This window comes from Balearica regulorum, chromosome 17 (assembly GCF_011004875.1).
Source record: "Balearica regulorum gibbericeps isolate bBalReg1 chromosome 17, bBalReg1.pri, whole genome shotgun sequence".
NCBI classification, from domain to species: domain Eukaryota; kingdom Metazoa; phylum Chordata; class Aves; order Gruiformes; family Gruidae; genus Balearica; species Balearica regulorum.
The window spans coordinates 7,468,052-7,485,413 of NC_046200.1; the positions used below are offsets into that span (position 1 = coordinate 7,468,052).

Consider the following 17,362-nt stretch of genomic DNA (forward strand, 5'->3'; position numbering starts at 1 on the left):
TCGTAATGTAGATGTGTGTCCCCCTTTTATTTTTTTTTTTTTAAAAGCACTGCTGTATAACTCAGTGTAGAAAACTACATCAATAAGTAATCTCAGAGAGATTAAAGGAAATCACGTTTTGCTGTAAATGCTTACTTAAATGTCTTGTCTTTTCTCAGAATTCATTTGCAGAAGGCATCAAGCAAACAAGTTACCAAGGTTACTTCTTTTTCCTCTCCTATTTGAAACTTACCATTTTATCAAATGGATGCAGACAGAGCCAAAACGCCCCTAAAAATTTAGACGGATACTGCTTTGTCTTCTTCCTACTATCATGGAAATCTTGTATGGGAAAGAATTTATGCAGTATTGCCTTGTTAAGGCAAAATAATTCTCTGCGATTACCGCTCCTGCCAAAAGAAGTCACCCAAACAGATCTTCATATAGACCTAACTTTCAACACTGCACAGAATGTCCAATACTGAACAGCAAATTTGGACACGTGTGACCATCTGACCTATTCAGACATCACATGGAGAAGAATGAAACATTGCTCCTTTAGGTATATGTATTTTCAAAACTACAACAGGAATGAACAAAAATGGGGTTCAATGCATTACCTAGGTACCAAAGTACAAGTAGATATTTAGGACACAGACTAAATCTGATGATTTTGACAAGACTTCTGTGACTTTGATGGACTCTAGGTCATATCTGAATATTCACAAAGACACTGCTGGGTTGGCATATAAATGGAACATTCCTGTTTCCGTTTACTTCAATCAGCTTTGAAAAAACCTCTCATCTAAGGGTTAACTAAACCATCATTACCTACAGAATGGAGTATGCTTCCCTTCAGCTGCTCTCCCTGTGCTCCTTCACATGAATAATTTGGATGCAAATACCACTAAAGGATACAGCAGCAGTCAGCTTCCACCTGAGTGGGATATAACATACATCTCTTCTCTTGAAGAATTATGCTCAGTGGAGATGTAGCATGCAATATAGTTACACAATAAAGTGATAAATTGAACCTACAGTTTATCTAATATTTATATTACATGGATTCCTAGAGGTCCCCACGTGCCATCTACAATTCGTATGCACAGTAAAAACCAGAACGTGTCCACATAGAAACTCTCAGCCTGTAGACAATAAAGCTAGTTAATGTGTGATTCTTTTATCACATACTTTGTTTTTATGCTGGTGAGGTCTGCTGAGTCTCATGATGAAGGATGATATTTATTTATGGACATTTCTGTAGTCCTCACCACTGTAGCATATGAACACCTCAAAGTTTAATGGCATCCCAAATTAACGACTTCTTCTGAGGAAGCAGATAAACCTGAAACATCGTGCTCTAGTTAAATTATAAATCTGTGTCACTGCTCCTGAGCGCACAACAAAACTTACACCAAGGAAGCAAGTTATATGGCAGAACTCTCCGTATTGAGCACGCAGCAGCATGAAAGCACTCTTCCCCCTAAACTTAGCCCACTTCACACAGTTGTAGTAATATCCTTCACCTCAAAGCGCTAACGAGGAGCAGCCATCCATGTTTCTGTTCAGAAGAGTGCGTGACCCATACTTACTGCCATGGGGATGTTCCACGCCATGTAAACATGCGACTTGAAGTCATCCATCCAGACCTCAGCGGCCCGCAGGGCGTTGCGCTTTGCATAGTAATCGATGTCGTTGTTGTAGGGTTTCTTTGTGCGTTCAATATGTGCCACGCGAGAACAGGGTAAGACCTCCATGCTTCCTCCACACTGCCAGACCTGGGAGAGTTGGAGGAAAAAACAATTACATGATTTTTATTTTTTAATTTTTTTTTTCTTTTTAAGGTGATACAACTGCTTCTTTTCAGATGCTGTATGTAGAGTTTTGCCTAGGGGGAGATGGGTACTATCGAACAATTCAGAACGATCTCTCAATTTATCTGCTCTGGGGGTGAAACCCCTCCCTCTTCACATTGACTCTAGATTAGTCCAAGGTGAATGCAGCTGGCTGTGTTAGGTAGAGAAGTTTAGGTGCCATAAATATCCAAGTCCTTCCCCATAATATCACTGTTCTTGAAACCATTAGGCAGAAGACAAATTATAAGGTGGTAACCTCAATCACAGGGACTACTTTAACCTAGTGCTCGTTACTGAAACTTCAGCAAAAATCACTTGTATCAACTGCCTGTGTTTGGAGCTGTACAGGTGTGGGTTACTGTTATCAGCTCTCCAAATCAACTAACAAACTTTTAATAGCTGAAACGTGACTGCCAGAAAAATCCGATACACATTTAGTATACCTAAGCATCTCGGATGACCTATTCCACACCACAGCCCTTTGTGCTGGGATTTGAACATTACCTTTGGGAAAGAAAAGGAAACAAATTACCCACGTGCACAATACCAACAGAATAAAAAGCATGGAAACACGCTTTTTTTCTTATTATGGAAACTGAGACTTTGATTGTGAGTCAGTCAGTTATTCTTTTCTTTTTCTAATCTAGCCCCTGCAGGCTTCACTGATTTCCCTTCACAACCATGCTTTGCCCTACCTTCAGTAAGAAACAGGCGCTCACTTACCTGGTACAGAACGTACCATGGAAATTTTAGCTGAGAATAAGACATAAGTCTTAGCACAGGATGCTTGGTAAATCTGGTCATTAACCAAAACGTGGGTTTATTTAGCAACAGAGGTTACTGCCACACTTGGGAGTGGATGTGAGCACAGCAAATGCGTTCCTCACCCAGTGCTCCTGCCACCTCTCAGCCACTGACCTGCCAGGCAGAGAGGAAAGGAGAATCCTCTGGTGCAACTATTCTGTATACCCTCACCTGCAGCCTGGGCACATAAGAACCAATAAATGAGCACTTATCTCTCTACCCCTGAGTTGATGAAGATGGATAAAAGGGGCCGAGTGGGGACTGTATCACCCAGCCTTCCCAGACACCACCGTACCCGCACCGGGCCGTTTCTTCCTGTTGATTATTTACTGTCTGAACTCTGTGGCGGGAAACAAAGAGGACTTGTCTCTTTGAATCAGCGAGATTAGCAATGATGCAGGGTGAGCAAAGCTTATGCATTTCAGTTCCCTCAGGTCTGAACTTAGTACTATAGTCTAGCTGAAATGAGAGATATTAAAATATAAGCAATAATCCATTGCTTCCAAGGCTGCCTTTTACTGAGCATAAGGGCTCATTTCTGGACCAGATGCGCTCCAGAACAATACTGGGGCAGTTCTCCACCTAACCTGCCTTCTCAGGGACAAAGAGAAATTGCTTGGAAGTGGCAGATAAAATCTTCTCCTCCAGTTTGGCGCTTTTTTTTTTTTTTTTTAAAATACTTTGTTAGGCAATATTTATTTGCTGCTTTCCAAACAGTTCTGTAGTAAATCACTGGCCACTAGAATTTGCATTTGATAAAATGAAATACACTGAAAAACACACTGCTCATAAATTTGGACTGACATATGCTGAGGGTTTCCACTGCAAAGGGAAAGTGCTACAAAAAAACAGAAAGGAATTAATTGATTTTCATTATCAGAAGGGGAAATAAACAGTACACTTTAGTATACTGCTATTTGCCCAACCCAGCCTCAAAGTCAGCTATTTAATGCACAGCACATTTTTCTTTCTCTTGATATGGCTAATGACCTTGTAAATTTTATTTATATATTTTGGTACCAAGGGCAAATACATTATCTGAGCGACAGATTTATTTCCTTCAAATACCAGTGCTGGTACAAACCTGAAAAGAAAAAGGTACTAAACTGCAACATTAAAGGAAACAGTTTAGCTCATCTGTAAATTCAACACAAACAGTTATTTATCAGCGATAAATTCTCCCCAGATGAAATCCACAGGGAACTCAGACACCTGGCTTTGAAGAAAACACAACCAAAAAAGGCAGCAGCAGCCTCAGGCCAGATACTGCTCACCCTGTCAGCCAGGATCATCGGTGCTCAGCAGTCAGCGTGAATTTGCACTGTGGCATGACTGCCCCATCTGCAGTCGTCCGCATTACTTTACATTTACATTCAGTCACTCAGATTAGATATAAGGAAAAACATTCTTTACTGTTAGAGTGGTGAGGCACTGGCACAGGTTGCCCAGAGAAGCTGTGGATGCCCCATCCCTGGAAGTGTTTAAGACCAGGTTGGATGAGGCTTTGGGCAACCTGGGCTAGTGGAGGGTGTCCTGCCTATGGCAGGGGGATTGGACTAGATGGGCTTTGAGGTCCCTTCCAACCCAAACCAGTCAAGGATTCTAGGATTCTTTCCCCTACCCCTCAGCCCCGTTTTGCTTGTTAAAGAGACAAAGTCTGCTGAAGAGGGGGAAGGAAGGAAGGAAACAGCCAGGAAATATTCAAGGAAATTTTACTTCCTATGAAGATGCTAATTTACCCCAGATGACTTCTTTTTTCTGGGAATACATAACTTTTAACACCATTGGGGGATGTTTCCCAGGAGAAGGATGGGATTCCCAATCGCAGAGAAAGAGAACTGGATGTACAGCATACGGGGCGAGGAGGCAGTTAGATAGTCGTGTATCACCAGGCGTACATCATCACACCACCATTTCTCCGTATCCCAGATAAATGCCACAGCTGCTCAACTATTTCTTTTTTAGGTCAGACAAGGTCTGCTGTTTCACTTCATGAGGATTAGTTGCTGTTCAACAGAGCACGGACACGACTCTGCTTCCCCACACCCTCTCACACTGCTAAGTACAGAGTGAAGCTCTTGTCCTCTCCCTTTCCAGCCCAACGATTAAACTTACACAAAATGAAAGAGTTTCAGTAGTACAACCAAGTATGTGCACCCAAAACCAGACAGGATCCCAGTAGTTAAGAGCAGTCGTGTGAGATTTAGATGAAAACTCAAGGCTTGTGTCTGAATCCAGAGGATGGGGAGGGTTAGCAGCACCTTCTCCCCGCTGGACACAGAATTGAAAGACACGCATGATTCAGAAAATCATTGCCTGTCTGCTTCTAACTACAAGAAGTCTCTGAAATACAATGAAGGATAAAAGAACAAGGGAAGTTTTACTGCATGAAACAGATGAGAAAGAGGGGCAAGTCAGTGGTTGCCTCTGAAACTGGTTGATTCTCCTCCTCTTTTCATCCTCAAAACTGTATTTAATGACCCATTTTAACAGTAGTAAACAACCTATTTCTTTCCACATCTAACTATGAAATTACGTCAGAAAAATAATTACATGCATCTGTATAGTATTTATCAAGCAGAGTTCTTAAAGTGCTTTACTATGGGAAGCAAATTATTTCTACCTGTGAGCATAAAACCATGCCCAAGTCCCTCCAAATTGACACTTTTCAGGCAGATGAAACCAACTTCCGTATCTGAGAGGCATCTTCTGGGATAACAACACATTTACCAACTCAAGTTACTCCTCTCATACTGAGTTGCCAACATTAAACGTGTGTTTCAAGGTTCATTTACTGAGAATGTTGAACGGTCTCTCCGAGCCTCTCTGACAAGGTTGCACATCACTGAAAAGCACACTTGGCCTTCTCTTCCCCAAAAAAGAGGCAAATCCCCAATAGTAAACTTTGTGTCTGGCATCACAGTGTGCACTCATCACACCTGTGTTGTGGGGCAACAGCAGAGGGTTACCATGGAAGATAAGGTGGATACAGACCCAAAAGATGCCCTGGGCTGGGCACAGAAGTAGATCCAGCCGATAAGCAGCAACAGCGGAGAAGCTAACAGGCTTCTGCTTTGTGTGCTCCTCGACTCAGTGCAGCTGCTACAGCCCAGGGACTCGGCTTTGCCTCCGCTAGCGTCACACTGTGCAACGTTTTAAGACATGATCAAGTAATTCCAAGAGACACTCAATTTATTTGCTAATTGTAGTTAATTTCTAATTTCAGTATTGCTCTTTAGGCTGCTATAAACAAAATTGATAGCAATATAAATGTTACCATAGCTGTGTCACCTTAGCATTTTTACTGCTAATTATCTCAATCAACATTTCTATAAACAGACATATTAAGTATTAAGAAGAACAAGTACCCACATCAGGGGTAAATTACAAACTGAATGATAACGTTCGTGGTTTGTGCTACAAGGATTTACTGGCACTAATTATTAGCTATTCCTGTACACCTGAGATATGGCTGTCCTACAGAAAAGTGTTTACCATTAATTATACAGTAGTCAATTGGACATCGTATTCTGTGCATCAAAGAAAAACTAAGTTGAGACAGTGTCTTGTCTACCTTGACCTTTGGTGCATCACCAAAGTTCTCTGAATGCAGGTTGGGTACACGATTTTAAAAGGCTAATAAAAGGCTATGCTTTAACTCTTGCCAAACAAGAAGAAAATTTCTGAGGAAGTACATTTTCCCACAAGTATTTGTTGCTGAAGGTCCAAACTACCACTTTTAATAGGATTTTTACAAAATCGTGGTTTCCCAAGAAAAAAATCCAGAAAAAGTCTCAAAAAACAACTGTCATTTTTAAAATTAAATTATTAGCATCCTAAAAAGGAAGTACAGTTTCAAACAACAACAACAACAACAAAGAGGAAACAAACAAACAAAGAGGAAACAAAAAAGAAACCAACACTTTTAACCAAAATCTAGGTATTTTGGGAATGAGGAAAGGAGGTGAGGCAAAGTAAAATGTAAAATTCCATCAATCAAAAAGGTCAAACAAGAAGCCTGGTCACCCCTGAAGTAGGATGTACAGCTGGCTGGACTGCCGGGCTAATCAGTTCCTAAGTTATGGCAATATATATACAGAACATTGCTGACGTGGCCTCCGGCTCTGCAGGTGGGACCTATTTCCAATAGCGTCACGCCCCGCTGCGTGAATGTCAGAACTCAAGACCGAGATGGGATTTGATACTCGGGCGAGCCACGTGCAGCAGGGTACCTGCAGCTCCCGGGGTGCTCGCACTGATTGTGGGGAGGGCTCTTCACTCTCCGTGGACCTACTGCTCTGTAAACTGAACGGCACCCCACGTTACCTTCAGCTGTTCTGTTGTTTGAAAATACATGTTTACTGAGTAACGAGTGAAATGATTCATGCCAAAAAGGGCGATGAAATTCCGGTATTTTGTGGCCATTCTTACGCGTGCTTTTAGGAGCGTCAGGAGAGAGGGGTGCCTGCAGTCTACAAGTAACTAATACTGGAGATTATTCATTGTTTCAGTCGAAAACCACAAGCATATAGCTTTACAAGTTTATGTATGACATTATTTCGTACGCCAAGCCGACTGTACATGGTTATTTAATTTGGTACAAATTATCTCAGTAAAAGCAAAATCAGTAGGTACAAATAAAAATGGCATTGGTTTGAAGGCACAGCTCAGGAGACAGTTAACTCTCATAACCTGGAAAACTGAGACTGGAAAGAAAGATCATGATCCTTAAGAACTTTGTATCCTGCTGTGAATTTTGCAGTTTAAACACCTCGGTGCTCAGCGAGAGAGAAAAATAAAAGCTTCAGACTCTCTGTTGCAAGTATTTTTTCCATCAAATACACCTTTGATTCAAGCAGCTGGAGAGATGATGTAACCAAGACCATGTAATAGTAGAATGGAGACTTCAGCGTGGGGGGGGATTTGCTTCCAAGCAATTACCCTTTGCTACCAATTTCACAGCCCCTTTTAACGGACACCCCGGTTGTGCCCATTGGTCTGAACACTGTGAGGTTACAGATGCCAAAGCAACTCCAGCCCACAGTGAACCAGGCGTTTCCAACACGCTGGCCTCCACCTGCTTTAACACTAGATGAGTAAACATTGGCTCGTTTTTCCAAAAGAGAGCTGGGATTAGTCCTGCTCTCCAGCAATATAGAAAATCAAGCAATTAATGAAATGTGCAATAATCTGAGACTCTGAGCTGATTTTTCATAGTTAGCAAGCTCTCTGGAGGTGGTACCAGAAGGGACTATTACTGTACAACTTGCACTTGTGTTGTGGCAGCTTTGTGCTTTATCTGGTTCCAAGAACTTGTGGACATTTCAGTGGTCCTTTGCTGAAAGGAATAATCACTGTCTACATCTTCCAGCAGTAAGAAAATTGAACGAATCGGCTTGGCAGCAGGGTCCGCTCATGACTGACATTTCTGCCAGAGGCAGCACTCCAGAGGTGGATGTTCAGCACATCCTGAAACAAAAACCTTAACCGGACTCTGATGTTTTACAGAAACAGTTCTGAACTCCACCTGAGCAGCACTTCATAGAAGTAGCCTTTCAGATTTCAGACTTTCTTTTCTGCATGAAGCCAACAGAAGAGATAGAGGAGTTTTCAAAGCAGCTCAGATATCCCTGTTTTATGATATCCCAGTGTGGGAATTCTTAAAAGTGAGAGATCTCAGGTTTTCTTCAATTTTCAAAGCAAAGCCTACCAAAAACGGATGCCTTCTAGACTACCCACACACACCCCTACGGCAGGACTGGAAAAGATTTTCCTATCATGAAAGAATTTCCACATTTCAGAATTTTGGCTGACCTAAATTGTCAAGAATAACATAAATCTTAAATGTTTTCACTAGTTGAAACACAGGCTTTTTGTCACCCCTGTCTTCTTCCCCCCAAAAACCTACCCCAAAATGTTTTCCTTAAACTGAACCACTGATGACTTTTAGAAGATCTGTTTGGTGTTAAAAACTTTTTTAATATAAGCATAGTTCAATCTGAAATGTCAGTTTAAACTGAAAAACCAAACACACTTATGGTTCTTGCATCTCTGATATTGACAATTTACATAGTTCACTGAAAATTGATTTTTCAAAGTAATTTATAGCCTGACATTTTCCTTTTTTCTAATGGGGTTTCATGGATACTCTTTCTTCCACATAGTCTCAGTGCTGACTAGAGAGTCATATTTAATCAGATGTGCTAGATAAAGTGCTCTCTGTTATTCATTTCACATAGGAAGCTGTTACAAACTAGGGAGCTGTCATAATCAAACACGTCATATGGACAAATTAATCACATGGTCTCATTTTGTTCATCAGCTACATTTTTATCATCATCTTTAAAGGCAGTCATAATTACGGTTTAAAAAAGTCCCAACTCTCGGTTCTCAAAATAGTCTGTGCTATTTAAATGGTGCACTTACAGAGCAAAAATCTTTCATGGTGGGACAAAACAGCTTACATCAGAGGGACTTTTAGCCAAAAAAAGAATTGAAAAAAAGGAAGAAATTGCATCAAGATCCACAGATTATGTGTTTTGTCAAATATTTCAGGATAAACTTCTGACCGATACTTGCAAATTACAGGACCCAAAAGGGTCCTTGCTTGACTGATCGTGACATTGCCTCTATTACAATCCCTGCCTTTTTGGTTTCAAGTCCTGCTAACACCAGTTTACAGATAATCTGCTAATAGCATATATAGGGAATGTGACAAAACCTCACACTTAAAAGCTAATTCAGTCACTATGATAGTTTTATTCATATAGATGTGTAAAATACCTTGTCCCCCCTGCTCTTGCTGCCCTGAGAGGCTGGGAACATGCAGCAGCGTTCGTGGACTGTTGAATTCCACCTGGGGTTCTCCTCATGATTTTTTCTTGCCTCATGCAACACGAGCTTAATTTGAAGCCAGAACCACAGATATGGAGGATAGACCAGACACAGTCATAGAAGTCATTAGTATATGTTTGGCACTAGTATTACCTCTCTATTATTATTATTTCAGTTGTCCCAGTGATGAATACATGGAAGCTAGCTGCTTTTCCCAAAAGTATTATGAGAGATTTCAAGGGTGTGTTAGATCCTCTTGTAGTCATCTAATGTGAGGTTTCACGGCAGATTGAAAAATGGCACTTTGTAGGAAAGTACAAAATCTCTGTCAAAGATATTTGATTAGCCTTTAAAATTTGTTAGAGTTTATTGGGGTTTGACCTCTTAGTTTTGTTCCCTCAGGGTTTTCTAATATTCACAAATGAATTGCTTTCAGAGAAAAAAGGCAATGGGACTATAACGTTCTTGCAATGAGACACTCAACTGATGCACGTTTTTTAAATTTCTCTGGTGGCTTTCAGTAGCATATTTAGAGGTTGTCCTTCACAGATTTCTTAGAGGTTACACAGAACCTCAAGCCAGTCAAGATCTCAGATGTGACAATAGCGAGAAGATAAAACCCTTCGGTTAACCCTCTTACAGAAGAAAATAGATAAGCATGAAGAAATTGAAACATGTTCTAGAGAAACTCGCACTCAGCAACTGCTATCTTGCTGTAAAGATAAACTTTGTGTGTAAAGAACTGAGTCTGATAAATTAATAGACTAGCTACTATGGGAGGGAGAAGATAGGATTTAAAATTATATTAAAAATGTTCCATATACTTTAACCACTAATCAGATCTCCATACACTCCTATTTGGCACAATTTTTACAAACAACATCACACCTTTGTAAAAAGCATGTCTAGGGAAGAAGCTGATGATTTTGTGTGAAGTAGAATTCCCTTCTGCAAGGAAAATTCCTGACTCTCTGAAATGTCTTGGTGGTGGGGGACGGAAATTGCAAAAAAAACAGATTTCAAATCTGCATTAACTGGTATGGCAAAGACTAAAATATCACCCCAAACCAAGGTGGTTCAGCAATTCTTGTTTGCCGCTAGGAAAGTTCATCTATAACTGCAGCGATACTGGTCAAAGAACACCTGCTCTGACAGGACTGCTCCCTGAGGAGCTGGTGAGAAGGCTTCACAGCCAAGCAGAGCAGAGCAGTTAAGCACGAGGCCAAAACGATGGCAAAATGCAGCCAGGTTTGTACTCAAACAAGTGTTAGGAGAGCTTATGCAGATACCAGACTTCCATCACTGGGGTCTGGAGCCTGCTCCTCAATCCCAGACCTGAGCTCCTAGGATTCACGTGGCTGCTTCTGGTGATCCTGACATCTACTGCTGCCGGCACAGGTCCCCTGGATGCCCACCTGCTCCGGGGTAGCTGCCAGAGAGAGGTGCCAGCGGGAATTTTCCAGGGACTTTGCTGATCCCGATGGATCCAGCTGCAGCAATGTACCATGAAGGGGACAGCAGCTCCCAGAATTTTGGGAGATGGCAGCTTAACTGGTAATAACAAAGCAGGAAACCTCACAGGCATGGTGTCTAGCAACATTGGTACGTTCTGTATTGCTGACCCTATGCGCAGATGAGCACTGTTTATCTACCCTCAACCTCACTGGCATCATTGCTTACGGATGGCATTAGGGTCTGACACGAGAGGAAGCACTGAGGAATGGGAATAGGGAGGAAGGACACCTTATCTAAGGGCAAGTTTTTAATTTTCAAAACCTTGTTTTTCTTAGCAAATGAATGAATGTTGTCACCTCAAAACACTCCAGGAGATGTTAACAACTCCTGTCATGTAAATGACAGGCATAGAAGAGAGATTGCTTTGAGGCATACCCTTAAACTTCGTAGACTAGAGATAATGACTCTACTTCCTCTGAATTCTCCTCAAGTCTGAAAGACGCTGCAGATATCTTTTCCTGGTCTAATACCAGATATGTTGGGTATTGCAAGCCCCAATCATTTTTCCTTGCATAAAGTAAATGCAATTTGGAATCTCTAATTTAGTTTGGTAATTGTCCCAGGCAGATGCTCCTCATAACATATTCTTTAAGAACGCATTTGATGAGAATAATTTTCTGCCTTACAAATTTACTCAACTTTTCCCCAAATCAATAGAACCACTGTCAGTCATTTCTGCAAATCTGTCGGCACAGACACTGTTTGTACTGTAACTGTTAAAATTCAACAAATTGGCCTTGGAAAAATACAAACCACATGGGTTACACAAAACGGCATTAAAGACCAGCCCATCATCCTTGTTCCTCACTTCTTGTTCATGTGATTGCTTTAGGTTGTTTCTTCTCACTTATCCCAAAAGACCACAGAGAAAATCTCCCTCTAAATTCAGGTCTCAGCAAGGGATAAAGACATACATACATTAAGCTTACATTAGAAAATCTGCAGCTGAGCTCCTGCAGCATTTAAGTTGTTAGGAAAATACCTGTTTTGCCAGACTCAGCTTCACTAACCTGCCCCAAACCACGAAATAATGCCGAGTAGTCAATTCAGAAGAACCAGTGTACTAACTCCAATAGTCCAGTGCTTGCTTGGAAACTACTTACAAGAGGCTCAAGTCTAGACCAGCTGCGCATAGCAGCAGGTTGAAGCACGCTGTCAGATGCCAGGAGAAGATTAGCAGGAATACTGAAGGTCAGAGTAGGGATGCCTTGCTTGTCACGTGTAGGCGTTCACACGACACTTCCATAAAAGTCTCTTGAAGAGTATAAAACTAACTCACAGAGAACAGAACTGGGTCACTTTCTAAAAAACATCACTTATAAAATAACTGCATTGACCACGCTTGTCATTGCTGTCTCAATTTACGCTAATACACGTCAATATATTCCTCAATATATTCACTCTGCTCCTTGATCATTGCCTGAACAAACTGAGTGGCATTTAATCTATTAACCATGCTGCCATTTGTAGCATGGCTTTCTAAACCTTTGACTTCCTATTGGAAAGTCTAACCTAAAAATAGTAACTGGCACTAAGTAGTTATATACCTTTGGCCCATTAGTAGTTTCGTTCTTCAAAATGGCAAATTAAATGGTTTTCATGCTATTTAGGGTGCCTATCCTAGTATGTCTGGGAGATAAACTACTTCTAACTTTGCAGAAAGGGCAGACAGCAAGCGTGTGACTCAAAGGGGCCTTTTCTAACAGGCAGGTAAACACGTTAGCCTAACACTAGGCAGAACCTCTAACAGCATCTCCCTTCAACTGTTACCTAAGCTAAGCCAGGATGAAAGTAAAAGGCAAAAGTTTTCAACTCTCTTTTAGTTCTTTTTCCCCCAAAGTGAGTTCTCATCTTCCTTGTGTAATACCTTTAGTTCACACTTTTAGTCTTTTTCTAAAGAAATGCTTACTGTGTGTTCAACCTTCAGTAAGAAGGCTGAAAAATGATAAAATGCTTCCTGGCATTTTAGGAGAGACCACAGGGAGGAAGAATAAAGAGTGGAATTTATTGATGCCTCCATTAGAATAAAGTCATCCTTGAATAAGAAAATATTGAAACAGACTGTCTAATGAAGTGATCACAAAGGGTCTTTTCAAAGGACCCTAAGTGGAGTCATCCTCATTTGTTTTCTCTTTCCACAACAGCTCCTTAAATGATCTTTGCATATTGTCTGCACTAAGTCCTGCAGGGTTGCCATTTGATTTTAAAGAAAAAAGCTTTTAGGCTGCAAGGGATTCATTCAGCAAGAGCTATTATGCTTATTGTGACTCTGCTGCAGAGCCAAGGGATTTACTATATGCTCATTAGATCCTGCTTTGTTCCAAAACAATCTTTTACAATGCAAATTTTAGCATGCTGATCTACTTAGAATAACACTTTCAAAAAAAAAAAAAAAAGGGCTATTAAAGTAAAAGCTTCTTCTAATGCAGAAACACTACAAACTCAGATTAATTACTAATATTTTAGACCATGAAGACATCTGGTGTCTCAGCTTGAATTCAGCTTTGAACATGGCTACGAGAAGTCACAAGGACTCAGTATCGGGGTACCAAGCAATGCCGTGGACAGTCACAGAGCTCAGAGGTCACATTATAAAGCTCCCATAGATGAGGCGTGCTTGTCAGTTGGCTGGCGTACAAAAGACTTGATCTGTTCAAGCGCTGGCACCTGACGCGTTTAGGCAGTGGAGAAGCCTTACCAGCAGAGATGTTCTTTCACCAGGACCTCTAAGGATGCTACATGGACGAGAAGTGTGAGTTTTCCACAGTCTTGCTACATAACCGCCTCCAGGGCAGTGCCGACGGGAAAAGGAGAGAAAGCGAGACAAATGTAGCTGGAAAAAATGGCAGAACTGAGCAGAAACAACTCACTGGGTTCTGGCGCTGGATGTTCAGCACTCAGGGAGCTGTGACAGTTTCCATCTCTCGGGCGCACTCTTGAAATTCACGTTTGGCAGCTGTGACCTGCAGAGGTATTGATGGTGCGGGGTGCACTCTTGTTTTTCAAATCATTAATTCTATCTTGTTCCTCCTTTGTGACCTTCCCAAGGGAGCGGTTGTACGAACACAGAACGATGAATATTATCATCCAGGAGATATACCTGATAGCTCATTCTTAATAGTTCTATAAATCTCACTAAGTCTTAGTGCTTTAAGCGTACAGCAGAGATAATACTGCTGTAAGGAATAGTGTGAACCCATCTCTCATAAGTACAGAAACCAGCCAGTCTAGTGACGCTAAATTAAAGCATTCTCTGATTAGCAGAACTCAAGCTGGAGATAGAATTTATACTGAAAACTGATGTCTAGGAGGATAATTAATAAAACATCAGAGGTAATCAATAAGAAAAAGAAATAGCTCGCTAGCAGAAGTACTAACAAATCATTATAGTAATTCCAGACATCCTTTCCCACACACTCATTCTAAGTCAGATCAGCAACCTAAACATGCAATTTATATTAAAAAAAAAATCATCACTGCTTATACTGGACACGGTCATCTGGTGGGAATAAGCACCTGCTCACTAAACCAACACATGGTTACTGAATTCAGATGACATCTTGTTTTATACAGTAAGTGCCAAATCCTTAATAAACATACAATGCAGATGCGTATGCCTGTGACTTTCACTGGGAATGCTTATTTATTTCACACGACAAACCCACGATTAAGATTCTCCTCCCTGGGAAAACACAACCGGTGCTACAGGAAGGTGCTGGAGGAGGAGAGTTCCCCATAAACGACTGGAATAAGCTGCCTGGTAAGGAGAAAGTCAGAACTGATCTAGACTAAGTCCAACACCGAAACAAGTCTCTGAAGTTACCCTGCCCTTTTGCCCAGGCACAGCCACCGTCGGCAGCTACCTCAGTTGCAAGAAGAACTCGTAAAATGCAAAAAACCCCTGGTGAGTCTGTTACAACACACGTTGACTTCACCTGTGTGAGTAAAGAACAGTTCACATTGGGAACAATTTTTGGATACCTTAGAGGAAAGACACAGAGGCAGAGAAGAGGAACTTCAACAGAAGAAAGTGCTATTACGTTCTAGTCATTCACTCTGCTTGAATGCTTTATTGCTACTATTAATGGACAGATAACAACATTAATCACAGGCTGTGACGTGACTGACAAACTAAGCTATTTTACATGGACAGATTGCTTAGTACATCACCTAAGGAGCTGGTAAAGGGATGCAATTGGAGTAAAACACAAAAGAAAAAGGCTGTTTGCGATTTTGATGGACAACTCCCTAAAGAATCTCCAAATCCTAGGACAGCAAAGTAGGCTGCCACATTTCGAGATTTGTTGCCTCTCTAGGGAAATTTGAAGTGAGGTGTATCACCAGACACAGCCTTGTACTGGCTCTTTTCATTTCTTCAGGACCAGTTATTCCCAGTTACAAAGATTTAGACTAAGGCTTGCTTTAGTTGATGAATTCTTTCATTTGGAGAATTTATTTTTTTTTGTTCTGTTGTATAAAGAAACCAACAGAAAGGTATTGATGGTGACATATAAAAGAGTTTGCTAGGCATATTTTTATTCCTTAAACTAGATAGGACACATTCCATCTAGGATGAGAATGTGAAAATACACATACACATTTGGTAGTATTTTTCCCAAGAGCTAAAAGTGTCCTCACAATTGAACACTGTAAATATTAGCTTCAGCTTATTGGGAAGATAGTGTCCTGTATTATTAAAATGCTGAGCAAATAAGGATGTTCTTTGTTTGCAAGAGATTTCCAGAAGTTAAATATATATGTATACAGGTATAGTTTCAAATTGAACCAAAAATGTGCTTGGCATTTCAAGGTGTTTGACAACTCAAAATATGGAAAGTTCATTCATATTTTGTTCCAACAACATCTGAAAATATCCTTTTTTGAAAATGTAATTTAAAAACATTAATGGATTCTCCTTTCTCAACAGATGAATTCAGATTATTATTATTTTTTTCCAAATCTGTATTCTTTTTTCAAAAAAATAGTTTGGAAAATTACTGTCCCATTATAGACTAAGATCGTTAGTTGATTACAAAGAAAATACTGACCTTTATCTTTTGCCTTGTTATGGCTTCCTTAAGTAATTCATCATAATTCTTCACTGGTAGGCTGGGAACCTAAACACCAAATTTCTGCTGTGAGCAGATTTTTCATTTAGAAACAGTCTCGAAAACAAAGTATGTAGAACAAAGCCCGTACTTTGAGCCAAGCCTATGTTCTCCACCTAGGATTTACCCCGTCGTGCTAAACCAAAGAGAAAGGTAATCTACAGCTAATAGAATTTCACCTAAATTCATCTCTTGTTCTGCTTCCCTGTGTCAGACAGCCTCATGCTGAACATGTGGTGACACCTATCACACTGGGAATCAGCAGCCGCTCCGTCCCTGCCCGTGGAGACAACTCTAAGACACAGCTCAGCAGTGGCTGGAAATGTTTCATATCATCCTTCCTTGCGCTTATGCAAGGACCTTCATCCTGACACCTGAGAGTGATTTGCAGACACCCGCTGTGAGCAGGGAGAACAATATTCTGATTTCATCAGCTAGGAAATGAAAATGGTTGTTTTTCATGCCACCTCTCGATGAGTCTGTTCTTAAACTCATTGCCTTTGTGAGCTTCTTCGCACGGAAAGGGTATGTTAGATCAGGATTTCAGAGAATACTTCGACGACTTGCTCATACAGCGTTCTCGTCCCTCCCCCTCAGTCCTGCCCTTATTTATCCTTCCCTGGCCCACCACAGAATTTGGCCCCTCGGTGTTTCACATACCGCTAGATGTTGAAAGCGATGACAGTGCAAATGTGCCCTCACAAACACGGCACTGCCCGACTCGTGTCTTACAGAGCAAGTCAGAGCCAGCTGAATATAGCACAGTCATGAAATACAGGTATCAGCACAAAACTGACCTCAAAAGGACATCAGACGTGACCAGAAAAGTATTGCATTAGAAAAAATACAGTTTATTTAACAACCTATGGCATTTTATGTTCCCAGACGGGTGTTACAGTTTTACTCCAAAAGATACACTTCAACTACAGCTTGGCTAAAATAAATAAATAAAACCAACCCCTCTGTTACTCCACCAATTTTTTATTTCTAGAGGATGGTAGTAGTCATTAAATACTACTTTGCTTCATTAAAGTCTGAATTTCCAAGAACTGAAAGGGACAGTGCCACAGGATTAAGTAAGTCTTTCATCACATGGCTGATGTGTTTTATCTCTGCTGGGTCACAAGTGCTCTTCATTTACTGAGCTCCAGGTTTTATCTATTTATTTGTGGAGCCTTTGTTGTAAACATTTTGGGCTGCCAAAGAAATAATCAAGAGTCTTTCTCACTTTTCTTTTCCAACCTAAATACAATTCTTTGTTCAAAA

The 17,362-nt window shown here is 40.8% G+C and overlaps 1 protein-coding gene across 7 annotated transcripts in view; it reads right to left on the minus strand.

The window, feature by feature from the left end:
* The window catches only part of GALNT9 (polypeptide N-acetylgalactosaminyltransferase 9), a 366,104-nt gene that overhangs the window by 130,819 nt on the left and 217,923 nt on the right, over positions 1 to 17,362 (minus strand). For all 7 annotated transcript variants that reach the window (XR_012838190.1, XR_012838189.1, XM_075770078.1 and 4 more), the window contains one exon: positions 1,572 to 1,757. Coding sequence is in view for 5 of the 7 variants with exons in the window: in XM_075770078.1 (XP_075626193.1) it covers positions 1,572 to 1,757 (186 nt within the window). In the remaining 2 variants the exon portion in view is untranslated. The remainder of the gene's footprint in view (positions 1 to 1,571; positions 1,758 to 17,362) is intronic.